The sequence below is a fragment of the Hyperolius riggenbachi genome, chromosome 2, assembly GCF_040937935.1.
Source record: "Hyperolius riggenbachi isolate aHypRig1 chromosome 2, aHypRig1.pri, whole genome shotgun sequence".
Classification (NCBI taxonomy): Eukaryota; Metazoa; Chordata; class Amphibia; order Anura; family Hyperoliidae; genus Hyperolius; species Hyperolius riggenbachi.
The window spans coordinates 457586693-457601683 of record NC_090647.1 but is presented as its reverse complement, the minus strand read 5'-3'; the positions used below and the strand labels follow the sequence as shown (position 1 = coordinate 457601683).

The window sequence follows — 14991 nt, the reverse complement described above, 5'->3', positions numbered from 1 at the left end:
TTTCCCATGATAAATCTGTACCTTTTCTCATCAAGGGGGTCTATGTGGCTGATATTGTGGTGAAACCCCTCCCACAGTGTGATGTCATGGCCAAGGTCCTGACAGACGAGGTATTAGCAGGGTAACTAATGATCCTAGCATGAAATGGATGAGGATGGCAGCACCACACACGCTGGGAAAGGAATAACTAGATAGAATTGTGATCCGAAATTAGTATTCACCAATAAGCTTTGCAAATACCAGTAGATCTGAACATTGTTGAACTTCTGGAACGGCTGGTTGTTTATTAACTGCACAGAGGTCAGCAGGAAAACACGGCTTCCATAGCATCTGCACAACTATTCATGGGTTGGTAAACACCGGGAAAATTGAATTTTTAAGAAAATATAAGAGATGTCACTGATGATGTAAATAGCTTTGTACTGTTCACATGGCCAATATTGCAAGAATGCTGATACACTTTGCTCACTGTACCTGAAGAGTGACTTCATATGCAGCCAGGATGACTTACAGGCTATTGAGATCAGGAGATCCGATCATCAAACTGATGGCGCTGTATGTGTTGTACCGATAAAGTCATTTGTAGCATGGCCTGGTTATAATCTGCACAACCTGATTTAACAGCATCTTGGCAGCTGTTTGTTGAATACTGCAGGGTTGGGGGAAAGATCCTGCTATCACATAGTACTGCTTCAGGACAAGACTGATTTCCGAGCACCTCAGGTTGGAAGCAGAATCAAGAACACTCAGTATTAAAGAGTGCTTCAAGGTTAGCCCTGCTTGGAGGCCTCTACAACTTGCGTAACTTGAAATCTTTCATAGTCCATTCCATATCACCCTGCTACATTGATGCTGCAAACTGATCCTATCTGCCAGTACCGTATCCTTTTGTGGTTCTCCTGAGAATAGTTGAAGATTTTGGAGGAGCAGGCCAGACAGACACAAGGAAAAGCTTTGAGAAAACCAGGAGCTACTTTAGGGTTATAGGGAGTTGGAGATTTACATCCAATATGCCAAGGAACAAACAGGAACAAGGAGACCCTAAAGGTATAACATGATTTGTCTACTTCTCACCAAGAGGAGGTGTGCCATCTAGACTGTTCTCAGAGCCAACAGAGGAATCCCGAGAGGAGCGGCCTTGTAAGAAGCGAATAATCTTCTCAATGGTTGCATCCTGATATTCATGGGACCACCTGGTGATAACAGAAGGGGCATTTAATACATTGAAATCAATTAAAGCCTAGTCTCACTCCAATAAAAAATAGTTTTGTGAAAGGGCTTAGAACCTCTTAAGGGGTTACTGTCTTTCAACTTGTGTTCCTGGGACCTCTAAGGCTCTATATATGAACCCCTGCGGTTCTAAGAACAGAGACAACAATAATAAGCAGACAGCTTTCGATTCTTCCCTACGCTACAAAACAGGTTTTATTTATTGTTGGCTTTTTAGGAGACACTTATTAACTTCCTGTCAGGATAGAAAGTGAAGGAAAGTCTCCCAGATGCTGACAGAGACAGCAATAAAGAAAAAACCACAAATAAAATGTATCTGAAAACTGTGCTTACAGCCAGGGTTGTATTTCTGGAAAGCCGACGAAGGCATGGGCCTGGCGGCTGGACATGAAAAACTGGTTGCTGAGCGATCCTGGAAGCTGCATGTAGTTTCCAGGATTGCCTGAAACAATAGGAAAAATCAAGATCGGAATGTTGCGTTTGCATAAATGGTGGTAAAGGATTGTACCGGCGCTATACATTTACTTAAGTGGACAGAGCTTAAACTATACATGTCAAACTCCGGCCCGTGGGCCAAATTTGTCCCTCAGAGCCATTAAATTTGACCCTCGAGTGGTTTTCCCACTTTGCGTTATGTTTGGCCCACTCTAGACCAATAGGGAAGCAATATTGGAGGAGAAGTCTTAGGACACCAGGGAAGCCATATGGGGGAGGTAGGGGGGAAAGCGCTTAACACTAGGGAAGTGTATAGGATAGGAAGGACCACTAGACACCAGGGAACTGTAAAAGGGTAGGAGGGAGGCTATCAGACACCTGGGAACTTTCTAAGGGAGGAAGGCAACCAGTAGATATTGAGGTTGACCCGCAACTAGGTCCCAGTGTTCAATTTCGGCCCACTTTGTATTTGAGTTTGACACACCTGGCTTAAACGATGAGTGCCACGGCCCATTCTTTAGTGCTGCAGGATGCCCACCTGAACCGCCCCTTACACACAGAAGAGGGGGGCTGCCCACGGAATGGGAGGGGCACAATTCCTATTTGTTCTGTACACTGTATGAACTAATGAGAACTTACTTGATCCCGTTAAATTTTAGCACAGATCTCATGTCCTCAGGTAGACTCAACGGGTCTGGCCAGTCAAAGTGATCTGTGACTGGCACAATGTTCTTGCCGCAGTTTAATGCTGTGACGATCTCCTGCAAAAGGATATTGATGAAAGCCATCAGACATACTACACAATAATCAAACTTACACAGCTTTAAAGGCAATGACTGACAAGGTGCGTCATCTGTCTTTGGCAATCCTTTTGTAGACTACAGTAACCTGCAGTTGCCCAAAAAAAATACTGCCAGTGAATTTATTTAAGGACAACTGAAGCGAGAGGGATATGGAGGCTGCCATATTTAATTCCTTTTAAAGGGAACCTAAACTGAGAAGGATATGGATTTTTCCTTTTCAAATAATACCAGTTGCCTGACTCTCCTGCTGATCCTGTGACTTTTAGCCACAGCCCCTGAACAAGCATGCAGATCAGGTGCTCTGACTGAAGTCAGACTGGATTAACTGCATGCTTGTTTCAGGTGTGTGAGTAGCCATTACTGCAACCACAGAGATCAGCAGGGCTGACAAGCAACTGGTATTGTTTAAAAGGAAACACCCATATCCATCTCAGTTAAGGTTCCCTTTAAAGAGGAGCTGTTAGGTATAAGGTCTCAGAGAAAATAAACACATATATCAGTAGCTAAAGATTGGCTGTACTTACATTACATATGCATTTCACTGTCCACATTTGGATTTCACAGAATTTGTATATAGTATATGCAGAGATAGATGCTCCTGACAGCTCATGGCAGGCTCCATGTTTTTCTGTCAAATGTGTCGTCATGTCCTGCCTGCTTCCTGATCACAGAAAAGCTCGTACTGAATAACACAGTGTGCAGTGAATATTAATGAGCCATGTGGCTAGGAACAATAGCTGACTCCTGCAGTGTACTCTGCCCGGAGATTTATCAGTGCTACGCGCTGGACTGATTACAAGCTGCTGTAACCTCTCATTAGCAGCCGAGGGGAGGGCCCCAGAATGCTTTGCAGTATAGTATGCGGCTTGCGTTCTCTTGGGTCTAATTAGCTTTGCTGATAAGCACACATCAAAGGTAAGAGAGATTTTTATCTTCACTAATGCCTTTTTGGCTTCCTTCTAAACTGTTTAACACAGGAGAATAGAGGTTTAAATTAGCTTCTGCAGCCTGACAGTTACTCTTTAAGCAATACCAGTTACTGGGCTATCCTGCTGATCCTCTACCTCTAATACTTTTAGCCATAGACCCCGAACAAGCATGCAGTGGATCAGGTGTTTCTGACATTATTGTCAGATCTGACAAGATTAGCTGCATGCTTGTTTCTGATGTTATTCAGACACTACTGCAGCCAAATAGATCAGCAGGGCTGCCACTGGTATTGTTTAAAAGGAAATAGATATGACAGCCTTCATATACCTCTCACTTCAGTTGTCCTTTAAGTAAAACAGGCCACGTGCAAAGCCGCTGTCAGGAGTGTGCATGGCGCAGGACCTGTCCACCATATCACAGTGCTTGAAGGTGAGTGGACAAGTGGATGCCCAGCTGAGGCTGAAGCTGTTGATTTTTGCTGCTTGCTGATTATGCTTTGCTGATGCGTGAAGAAAGAACTCTGTTATACCTCGACTGGCACTAAGGAATAGGGATAGCTGCCTCTCCTTGGGATCCCATGTGTGCATGTTATTGGGGCCTTGTTTGTGGTTACGCTTGGGGTGTGGCTTGGCAATATGCGTGCAATAGCAGTTAGTTTGCAACAGCAATGTTGTTTTTAAATTTGTGACCTGTTTATGTATTTTAATGCTTCACTGTAATGAAGCAAAAATGTGCACTTGTTCAATAAGTCTTTTTTGTACACCACTGGCTGGCGTTACATGTGTTATTGGATTGTTTAAATACAGTAGTGTGCCAGCCAGAATTCATATACTTCTATAATGGTGACAATATAGAATGTGGGGAAAATTGTGGCTGCCCCATTTTCCCTATTCCCCCTACCTTGTTTCCATGAAACCCGGCACCATCCATGCTGTGATGCAGTATTCGCTCCCTAAGACGCTCAGACAATTTTCTCCCTTAATTTCAGGGGGAAAAGTATGTCTTATGGAGCTGAAAGTACGGTAACTCCATGCAGAGAGCGTCCTGGCTGAGTTTCAAACCCTGGGACTCTGGGAGGGAACAGATATCTTGAAGGACCTCCTTCAGGGGCATTGCTAGAATCCTAAGAGATCCAGGGCACTTTTGGGCAATACAGCTGGAAAATGGGCGGGACCACACAAGAATGCAGTTGTGGTCATGGGTGGAGCCAAATTTACATGAACTTAACAGCAGTCTAAGCAGGCCTGCCCAGCAAAATGTTGCATGACGTCCCCCTCTCAATTAATACAATAAATAAATAAATGCAGCATATCACATAAATAAGCAGTGCCACTTAATCATAATTAGGCAGAGTTACAGGCCAGCCCTTTATGCTGGGCGGGCTGGCCTGTTGCCAGGTTGTCTGGCAGTCCCTCCATAGCATTCCCTGACCTTCTAGTGGACCCCCTCCCATCACAACTCCCAGCATGCCCCCATAGAATAACCACAGCTCCCTACATGCTCCCGTAAAGGCACCACAGCACACAGCATGGCACCAAGCACCCAGCATACCCCCCCATTGATGCACAGTTCCCAGCATGCCGGCATTGATGCGCCACAGATCCCAGCATGCCCCCATAGAGGCTCCACAGCTCTGACTCTGCCTGGGGGACATCAGGGGCACCCTAGAATAGATCTGTGGCACGTGCCACTGATCTTTGGTGCTAGCAACGCCCCCTCCTTAAAAATATACAGCATTCTCATTATACACAGCAGAAGCCTGGAAGATGCTGGTATCTCTGACAAAGTGGAAAGAATAAGATGGGGAAGGAGACAAGTAGAGGACACACCCCAAACAAACAGCAGAAGGACTGCTAACAGTATGCCTACTACATAGAATACTAAACAGTGTAACAATTACAATAATAAAATCATAGCTTTGAGTCCTCCTCATTCATGCAATTACAGCTGTGGGTTCTCCTCATTCCCCACAACGTGATAATCTGTAAAGTAGTGCAGACTGAATTTGACTAAAGCAGGCTATACATGTAAGTAGAAAAATAAAACTTAGTCGGTATGGTCACTGAGATGCCAATAATTCCAAGTTGATGTAAATATTATGCACATGTAGGCAGCTTGGAAATAACCATTTAAAAGCAACAGCTGCTGCACATGGTTGTACAGTAGATTCCCGGTTGACTGGGACTCAGGCATCCGGCAGTCTCAACTAACAGGCATGCCTGGCTATGACGTTCCTGAGATTACACTGTGGTGTGCAGCAGAAAATGCTTACGAATCGTCCTTTCCACGTCTTTCAGCTCCCAGCTGCTTTGCAGTGTCCTGGTATGGCTCCCCGGCATATCACCTAACTCGCATCGGGTCACATGACGCATTGGGGCCATGCAAGGAGGACACCGCAAAGCAGCTGGGAGCTGCAAGAAGTGTAAAGTACGGTAACATTTTATGTTTCATGCCTTTGTATAAAATTAGAATCAAATGTGCATGAACTCAGAACATTATAAGCATCTTTTTGACCAGCCCTACTTAAAAGGTAAACTATAAATATAAATAATGCAGTCTTTCCCTAAAAAGCAGCCTTAGAAGGTGCCTTAAGGGATAATCCCAGCTCTCCCTTCCTGTCTCCAGCTTACCTTATGCACCCAGTCTTTGCATTCATTGTCTCCCATGCACTTGTCTAGAGAGCCAGCGGAGAGGACCAACACAAAGTTTCTTGCACTGATCACACTTTGAATGAGCTTGTCTTCAAACTTTCCCGCTTCCAGCTTCTCCACATCAATGAAAGCGCTGAAGCCATGTAGATACAAGTGTACCTTCAGGAGGCTGCCGTAATAAAAAGATCAGAAGAGCATTGCAAACATTCATGTTTTTATTCAGTCATAGCAAAAAATTCACTAGTGTTTACAGTAAACCAAACATAGAATACAGTTGTGCTCATCCTACACCCTTTGCACTGCCCTTCCCCTATTTATGGTCTGTGTAGGATGACCACAGCTATTTTATATGTTTGGGTGCTACTGTGTATCATGTTGGCCAGGCTTCATGCTGTAGCTCCTCTATCCTTACCAGAGCAGGATCATCCAACAGGCAACCTAGACAGGTGCATCTCTGCTCTGATCCTTATACCACTACAGCTCATTATTACAATGGTGTAATGCTGGGTACACACGGTGTGATTTTCCGTGCGATAGATGGATCCGATTGATAAAATCCCTCATGTCCGATATTACTCCCGATCGATCCTGTGCTCGATTTCTCATAGAAGCGAATGGAAAAAGATAAGAAAAAAACGAGCGAAGATAAGAGAATCGAGCCCAAAATCGAGCGGAAAAAACGAACGGGGCGGAAAATCGCACTGAAAACCGTACCATGTGTACCCAGCATAAAAGAGTTTGTAGCTCCTTCAATGAGTTTGTAGCTCCCAGAGGTGCCAAGCTGATATTGGACCCCTAGCTGTGTGATTAGCCTGTCATTTATTGCCTGATGAAGCGGGATTGTGCCTGTGAAACGCGTTGCCAGTTGTCTCTAGGAGTATGTGAATAAATTGTTATTACCTCAATCGACAGCATCGTGTCTGTTTTGGAGTGGCTGGTCCACCACCGCCTCCTGAACGTTTTAAACGATTTTAGCATATTTTATTCTTTTGGCACCTCTGTACATCCTTATATATCAAGATATCCGCCCATGGTGGAATGGTGGTACACCCTCCTTTTCTTCTATCCACAGAGAGCGACATCTTAGTCCTGAGAGGGGATAGGCCTAATCTCCCCACCTGCCTTTACAGTGGTTGCCTTAGGGGTAACCCTGGTTTGTAAGTATACTACTTACGATTCAATAATCCTCCCTGTTCCAATCAGTGTTGCCAACCTCGGAAATATATTTTTACTGACAAAGCATAAAAAATTTACTGACAGAACACTTTTTTTTACTCATACATATATCCAGGCACATCGCCTCTAGTTAGGACATTAAATACATTTTTAGGGAAAGGGAGGTGCTGAAGGGGGTGTGGCTAGAAACAGCAAAAATCAATTAACCCTTCGCACACTCCCATGCAAATGTTCAAACAAATGCATTCACAGATTTACTCATCCAGGCACAACTGTTATCCCTACAGCTAAATTAAAAGCCAGGGTTTTAGTTCACAGAAGAATGCATTCTTATGCTTAGTCACCTATACTGCGCAGAAGTACCCAGGTAAACATAGGTGTCCTAACTCTGGCCCTGTAACATGCATAGTGCAGACATGCAAACACATTCATTGCATCAAACCTATCAATGGATTAGGAGCACACATCCTAACTTCCTCTCCTGGGAAAGACAGTGCATCTTACCAATCGCACAAGGGAGCTAACTTTATGTGTCCATGTGCACCATGCGCATACACCAGCATAAGCTGTCTGCATGCTGACAAACATACAGGGGAAGGGGGGAGTGCACCGAATTAGACCCTAGCCACAGGGGTCAATGATAAGAATAAACATACATATATCCAGGCACATCGCCTCTAGTTAGGACATTAAATAAATTTTTAGGGAAAGGGAGGTGCTGAAGGGGGTGTGGCTAGAAACAGCAAAAATCAATTAACCCTTCGCACACTCACATGCAAATGTTCAAACAAATGCATTCACAGATTTACTCATCCAGGCACAACTGTTATCCCTACAGCTAAATTAAAAGCCAGGGTTTTAGTTCACAGAAGAATGCATTCTTATGCTTATGCTGGTGTATGCGCATGGTGCACATGGACACATAAAGTTAGCTCCCTTGTGCGATTGGTAAGATGCACTGTCTTTCCCAGGAGAGGAAGTTAGGATGTGTGCTCCTAATCCATTGACAGGTTTGATGCAATGAATGTGTTTGCATGTCTGCACTATGCATGTTACAGGGCCAGAGTTAGGACACCTATGTTTACCTGGGTACTTCTGCGCAGTATAGGTGACTAAGCATAAGAATGCATTCTTCTGTGAACTAAAACCCTGGCTTTTAATTTAGCTGTAGGGATAACAGTTGTGCCTGGATGAGTAAATCTGTGAATGCATTTGTTTGAACATTTGCATGTGAGTGTGTGAAGGGTTAATTGATTTTTGCTGTTTCTAGCCACACCCCCTTCAGCACCTCCCTTTCCCTAAAAATTTATTTAATGTCCTAACTAGAGGCGATGTGCCTGGATATATGTATGTTTATTCTTATCATTGACCCCTGTGGCTAGGGTCTAATTCGGTGCACTCCCCCCTTCCCCTGTATGTTTGTCAGCATGCAGACAGCTTATGCTGGTGTATGCGCATGGTGCACATGGACACATAAAGTTAGCTCCCTTGTGCGATTGGTAAGATGCACTGTCTTTCCCAGGAGAGGAAGTTAGGATGTGTGCTCCTAATCCATTGATAGGTTTGATGCAATGAATGTGTTTGTATGTCTGCACTATGCATGTTACAGGGCCAGGGTTAGGACACCTATGTTTACCTGGGTACTTCTGCGCAGTATAGGTGACTAAGCATAAGAATGCATTCTTCTGTGAACTAAAACCCTGGCTTTTAATTTAGCTGTAGGGATAACAGTTGTGCCTGGATGAGTAAATCTGTGAATGCATTTGTTTGAACATTTGGATGTGAGTGTGCGAAGGGTTAATTGATTTTTGCTGTTTCTAGCCACACCCCCTTCAGCACCTCCCTTTCCCTAAAAATTTATTTAATGTCCTAACTAGAGGCGATGTGCCTGGATATATGTATGTTTATTCTTATCATTGACCCCTGTGGCTAGGGTCTAATTCGGTGCACTCCCCCCTTCCCCTGTATGTTTGTCAGCATGCAGACAGCTTATGCTGGTGTATGCGCATGGTGCACATGGACACATAAAGTTAGCTCCCTTGTGCGATTGGTAAGATGCACTGTCTTTCCCAGGAGAGGAAGTTAGGATGTGTGCTCCTAATCCATTGATAGGTTTGATGCAATGAATGTGTTTGTATGTCTGCACTATGCATGTTACAGGGCCAGGGTTAGGACACCTATGTTTACCTGGGTACTTCTGCGCAGTATAGGTGACTAAGCATAAGAATGCATTCTTCTGTGAACTAAAACCCTGGCTTTTAATTTAGCTGTAGGGATAACAGTTGTGCCTGGATGAGTAAATCTGTGAATGCATTTGTTTGAACATTTGCATGTGAGTGTGCGAAGGGTTAATTGATTTTTGCTGTTTCTAGCCACACCCCCTTCAGCACCTCCCTTTCCCTAAAAATGTATTTAATGTCCTAACTAGAGGCGATGTGCCTGGATATATGTATGTTTATTCTTATCATTGACCCCTGTGGCTAGGGTCTAATTCGGTGCACTCCCCCCTTCCCCTGTATGTTTGTCAGCATGCAGACAGCTTATGCTGGTGTATGCGCATGGTGCACATGGACACATAAAGTTAGCTCCCTTGTGCGATTGGTAAGATGCACTGTCTTTCCCAGGAGAGGAAGTTAGGATGTGTGCTCCTAATCCATTGATAGGTTTGATGCAATGAATGTGTTTGCATGTCTGCACTATGCATGTTACAGGGCCAGAGTTAGGACACCTATGTTTACCTGGGTACTTCTGCGCAGTATAGGTGACTAAGCATAAGAATGCATTCTTCTGTGAACTAAAACCCTGGCTTTTAATTTAGCTGTAGGGATAACAGTTGTGCCTGGATGAGTAAATCTGTGAATGCATTTGTTTGAACATTTGCATGTGAGTGTGTGAAGGGTTAATTGATTTTCACTTTTTTTTACTGACATCTAATAGTAGTAGTTCTAATGAAAGATATCACACATGCGCCCTTACGTGTAATACACCGGCAACCATGTGGGCTGCAAATGAGGAAGAAGAGTGCAGCAGTGGCGGACACAGGACAGATAAAGTATTAATGCACGGCATCTAAGGGGGGGGGGATAGATTTACATTTGGGGGATGCGACCGGGGGGTGTCCATTATGTCTGTTCTCCATTATCGCAGCCGTTGCCGCTGCATGCACCCGATCGAGCATTCAATCTGAGATTTTCCAGCATGTCCAATTGATACATGCGATCAATACATGCAACCAATTTTGGGCCAAAATTGGTTTGATTTTATAGGCATGCTCTCGGTGGCACCGATTTTTATAATTTCAATAATAATTGTCTTATCTGATGGTCGATCAGCCGCCAAGTCTAGAGATGTATGGCCACCTTTAGCTAGAGCAGTGTACATTCCAGAGTGATACGTGAACTGATAAGCAGTAAGTGCTGTAATCTTCTGCGAAGGAGAGAGGGGTTTTTTTTACTGACACCACAAAGTTTTTCATGGACTTTACTGACAGCCCAGATTTGTTGACTTTTTTTATTGACTGTCAGTAAATTTACTGACGGTTGGCAACACTGGTTCCAATACGTACTACACTATAGCGGGTTCTCGGTTTTCTGCTTTATAGTCACCATCTTCTTCTCCATTTTATTGAATATCATATGACGGTAGTACAGTACAGATACACAAATACAGGCAGAAAAAACAAACTTCATACAGAAATGCTGGGAGCGTCATGACCCACCTGGCCAGCTGTGACCCAGTGCTTCTCCGGTAACTGATAAAGACATCCGGGCCATCATAGCTTGATTTCCCCACACTGCACGGCAGAGGAGAGTGCAGCATCTCTGTGACCAATAAGAGTACCATGTTATTTTACCACACATCTAGCCAAAGGCAATCTATAATGTTTTTAGCATATTTTTGTACTGTGTTTACAATTATAAAAATATTTTTATTAGAACCATTCAATGTTATTATTAAAGGTTTCATATGTTGGTTGCCCCATCTGCACTCCCACATACTAATACTGTACTGTATTTTCTATGCCATAGAAGTGTTACAATAAATGAGTCTCTAGCATTACAATAGCAAAGTCCCCAGACCCCAGCTCGTCAGCTCGTCCACACATGTGACTTCATCCAACACTTTTGCTGCCTTTTCAACACTGTCGACTCACGCAGACTCATTGTTAATGACTGGGGATGCTGAAAAACTATCCTCAATTGCTATTACTATTTCCTGCTTGTTTTACTTCCTCCCCTCTCCATAGGGCAGAAAAGGCTGCTGGGCAAAGTGCTAAACAATATGTTTGTTTGGTGATCTATCGCACAAAGCAATCATAAATTATTGTTTCAGAGAACCAGACAACTAGTCCATTTCCTCATGAGGGATTCTCAGCATTTCCTTTATTCTTTACAAAAGCACTCTATGGAAAGGTTGCATAGAAAGATGACGGCTGTCCGCCCTACCCATTTGTACACTACGAGAGAGGAAAAAAAAAGACACTGCTCAGCCGAGCACATCTGGGCACCGCCATAGGCCATAATGTGGATTACGGCTATAGCAGCGAACAGTGAGTAATTTGGGCGCCGGCAGAAGATGGAGCACAAATTACAATAAAAACAGTGCAATTCGGCCACCAGCAATACCTGAAGGCTGAATTGCATTTTGCCCCCACTGTATGACAATGTACAAGGGACAGGAGCAAACCCAGGATTTTCAAAGGGGGATTCCTGAAAGGTCTCCCTCAGCCACGAACAATACAGTATAATAATATGGTAGGACACCATGCTGGGTACACGTAATGCAATTTACCATTCGACTGACAACGGGATCGATCAGGAGCAGTTTGGATACGGATAATAATAAGGACAGCCAGCATTGGTAATGAAGGGGAAAGTGAAGCATTCACACAGCAGGGCACAGGGCTGTGCTGATACCTGACTCTGTTAAGTTCCCCAGAGCTGCTCCATGCTCTGTACACATGATGCTGCTCCATGCTCTGTACACATGATGCTGCTCCATGCTCTGTACACACACTGCTGCTCCATGCTCTGTACACGCGCTGCTGCTCCATCCAAAGTCAGCTGTAGCAAGTAAAGAAAGGGGGGCAGTGCTGGGAGCTGCAGGATGCCTGCAGATATTCTGGTGTCTCAACTGGTGCCTGTCTCCAGACACTGCACCAGCCCTGGTCTGAAAGGGGATTCTGGGCAGCTGCAATCCCCCCCTGCTTCTGTCTATAAAGGGGGAATAGTAAAAGTAATTCACGCCGTCGGGAAATTGTCACTGGGTGGAAGTCCCCAAATTGGTTTTCAGACAGATTGCACTATGTGTTGCTCTATGCTTTCTTTTATGTGAACATCCATGGTGGAGTCACAAGGACAAGAGGATCTACATATTGCTCAGAGACTGAGGGCATTTCCCTCTACTATTGGAAGGACACTATATTGCTAAATTATTTTGTCATGTCAGATAAAGCAAATAAAAGAGGTACTAGTGTATGGCTGCTGACAGATTGCTGTGGCTGTTGTGCTCCATATGCTTCCTAAACCCACAGCAAATACTTAGAATAAAGTAGCAGTAATACTAGGCTGATTCATAACTATTTTGTTTTCATTCAGTGAATCTCTTCAGTCTAATTTTCTGAAGCTTATGAATAGTCGTCAAACACAAATGAATGGCCTTTGCAGCTAATTCATATTTATGAGTCTTGTTACAGAAGTAAAACATGTCATGATGAGCAATTACTCAATTGTATCAGGCGCTGCATCAGACAAGTGCACCCTCTGCAGGTGATTTCATGTAATGCGCTCAACAGAGCATGAACTTACATCTTGTATTCTACCATGTTTATCATGCAACACCTGAATGTGCAGCTCTGACTCACGTCTTGTTTTTATTCCCAGCTTATAAAATAATCATTAAAGCCTCAACTAAAACAAGCTTTCCAAGCTTTAGAATCTGACAGCTATTGTTCACTGCTCCATGCTGAATGTAATGCAACCAGTATATTAGACACTTACTGTAATAAGTGAAACATAATGCTAATTATATTTCAAATAATAATTTAATACTGCTTAACTCTGGAGAAAAAGTTAATTGCATATTTATTATAATAAATGGTATATTACACGCTTATTATAGCAATTGGGCCCATATGCAATTCACTTTTTCTCCAGAGTTTAGCAGTATTAAATTATTATTTGTAATATAATTAGCATTATATTTCATGTTCCATGTATGATTCAATTTTCCATGATGTGCTTAAAGAGAATCTGTAGTAAAAATAAAAATAAAAAACATACTCACCTAAGGAGAGGGAAGGCTCTGGGTCCTATAGAGCTGTCCCGTTCTCCTCCCGCCCCGCATTCCAACGCTGGATCCCCGGTTCAAATCTCCCACTGCGGGAGGCTTTGGAAGTCTAGCTTGCCTTTCTGCTACAAAAGTCGACGATGGATTGCAGGACTGTCCCATGTAGATAGTTTTCACTTTCCTGTCACTATTCACAGAGGAATGATGCACTGTTTGTTTCTGCTCTGCCCACACACTCACTGCTTTCTCACAGATCAAATGAGGACAGCCGAGATATTTTTCAGCTACAGAGAAAGGATCTGCAGAGAGGAGTCTTACTTTATTCCTGTTTTTTCATGCTTACACCCACCATTCAGAATGAGCTCTTCCTGGCTGTAATCTATGTTTACTGTGTAAAGCAGAGAACCAGACACGCAGAACTTTAGCTGGTGAGTTATTTTCACACTATTTGATGCTATATCTCTGCTTTCTGTCATACTGAAGACATTTCAGTCACAGGATTACAGCCAGTGAGGTCTGCCTCTATATGCTGGATGTGCTGGACACAGTTCTCCACAGCAATGCCCACAGTGAAAACTGTTCTCTGTAAATGTCATATTTTCTACACATAAAAATGAAAAGATGAAAAAAAGCTAAAGGAAGTCTGTATGAAGCGAAATTTCATTTTGAACATGTTGACATTGACGGTATTTGTATTCATAGTAAGTACAATGAATAATAATCCTGATATCTGCTCACCTCTTGCTGCGTTCAGTATACGGACCCGGTGGAAGCCAATTGTAATGTTACAGTCCTTTTCCAGTTGATGCTCGGTCACATGGTGCAGGAAGTTGCGGTCAATTCCGCATGTTACCAGATTATAAGTATACTGCCTGAACCTTGGCTCCACACTGCCCAGCCAGTCAGCCAAGTTACTGCGGTCACATGTTGAGTAGTTAGCAAAGGTTTTCAGCTCTACCAGTTCACGTAAAAATCTGTAGAAGAGATCAACATCACATATGCAGACCTGGCTTCTGCTGCTTCTCAATCCACACAAACCCAGATTTCCAGAAACAGGACCGGAAGTACATGAATGACATTGTATCTCAGATGTAAGACTACAGCAGCAGGGCCATTTAATGATCATATTCAAGAGCAGTATCACCAGACTAACCACAAAGACTAGAGGCTCGTACACACGTCTGACGGAAGGCAACGACGGGTCCGTCTGCACCTCCCGCTGGGCGAGTTTTCAGCAGACAGTACAGCGTGTGTACAGTCTGTCGGCGGACTGATAAGGCTGTTTCTGAGCGATCCGCCCGGAGACTTTCATATTGCCGCGGTACAGCACAATGTGACGGGAGTGATGTTTTTGCCGCATCCCCGACGCTTGGACAGATCTACGTTACTGCACAGTTCTGCGTCGATGTGCGGCGGACTGGAAGTCAGGTAAGTCTATGGTGACGCGTGTCAATGTGAAAACCTGCCACATGTTTTAC

The 14991-nt window shown here is 43.7% G+C and overlaps 1 protein-coding gene across 4 annotated transcripts in view; it reads right to left on the bottom strand.

Moving 5' to 3' along the window:
- Window positions 1-14991, bottom strand: part of SARM1 (sterile alpha and TIR motif containing 1) — an 89764-nt gene that overhangs the window by 34901 nt on the left and 39872 nt on the right. For all 4 annotated transcript variants that reach the window (XM_068270094.1, XM_068270092.1, XM_068270093.1 and 1 more), the window contains 5 exons: window positions 14252-14487; window positions 10944-11046; window positions 6029-6218; window positions 2305-2426; window positions 1075-1193 (listed from right to left, as the gene is read on the bottom strand). In XM_068270094.1, coding sequence (XP_068126195.1) covers window positions 1075-1193; window positions 2305-2426; window positions 6029-6218; window positions 10944-11046; window positions 14252-14487 — 770 coding nt within the window. The remainder of the gene's footprint in view (window positions 1-1074; window positions 1194-2304; window positions 2427-6028; window positions 6219-10943; window positions 11047-14251; window positions 14488-14991) is intronic.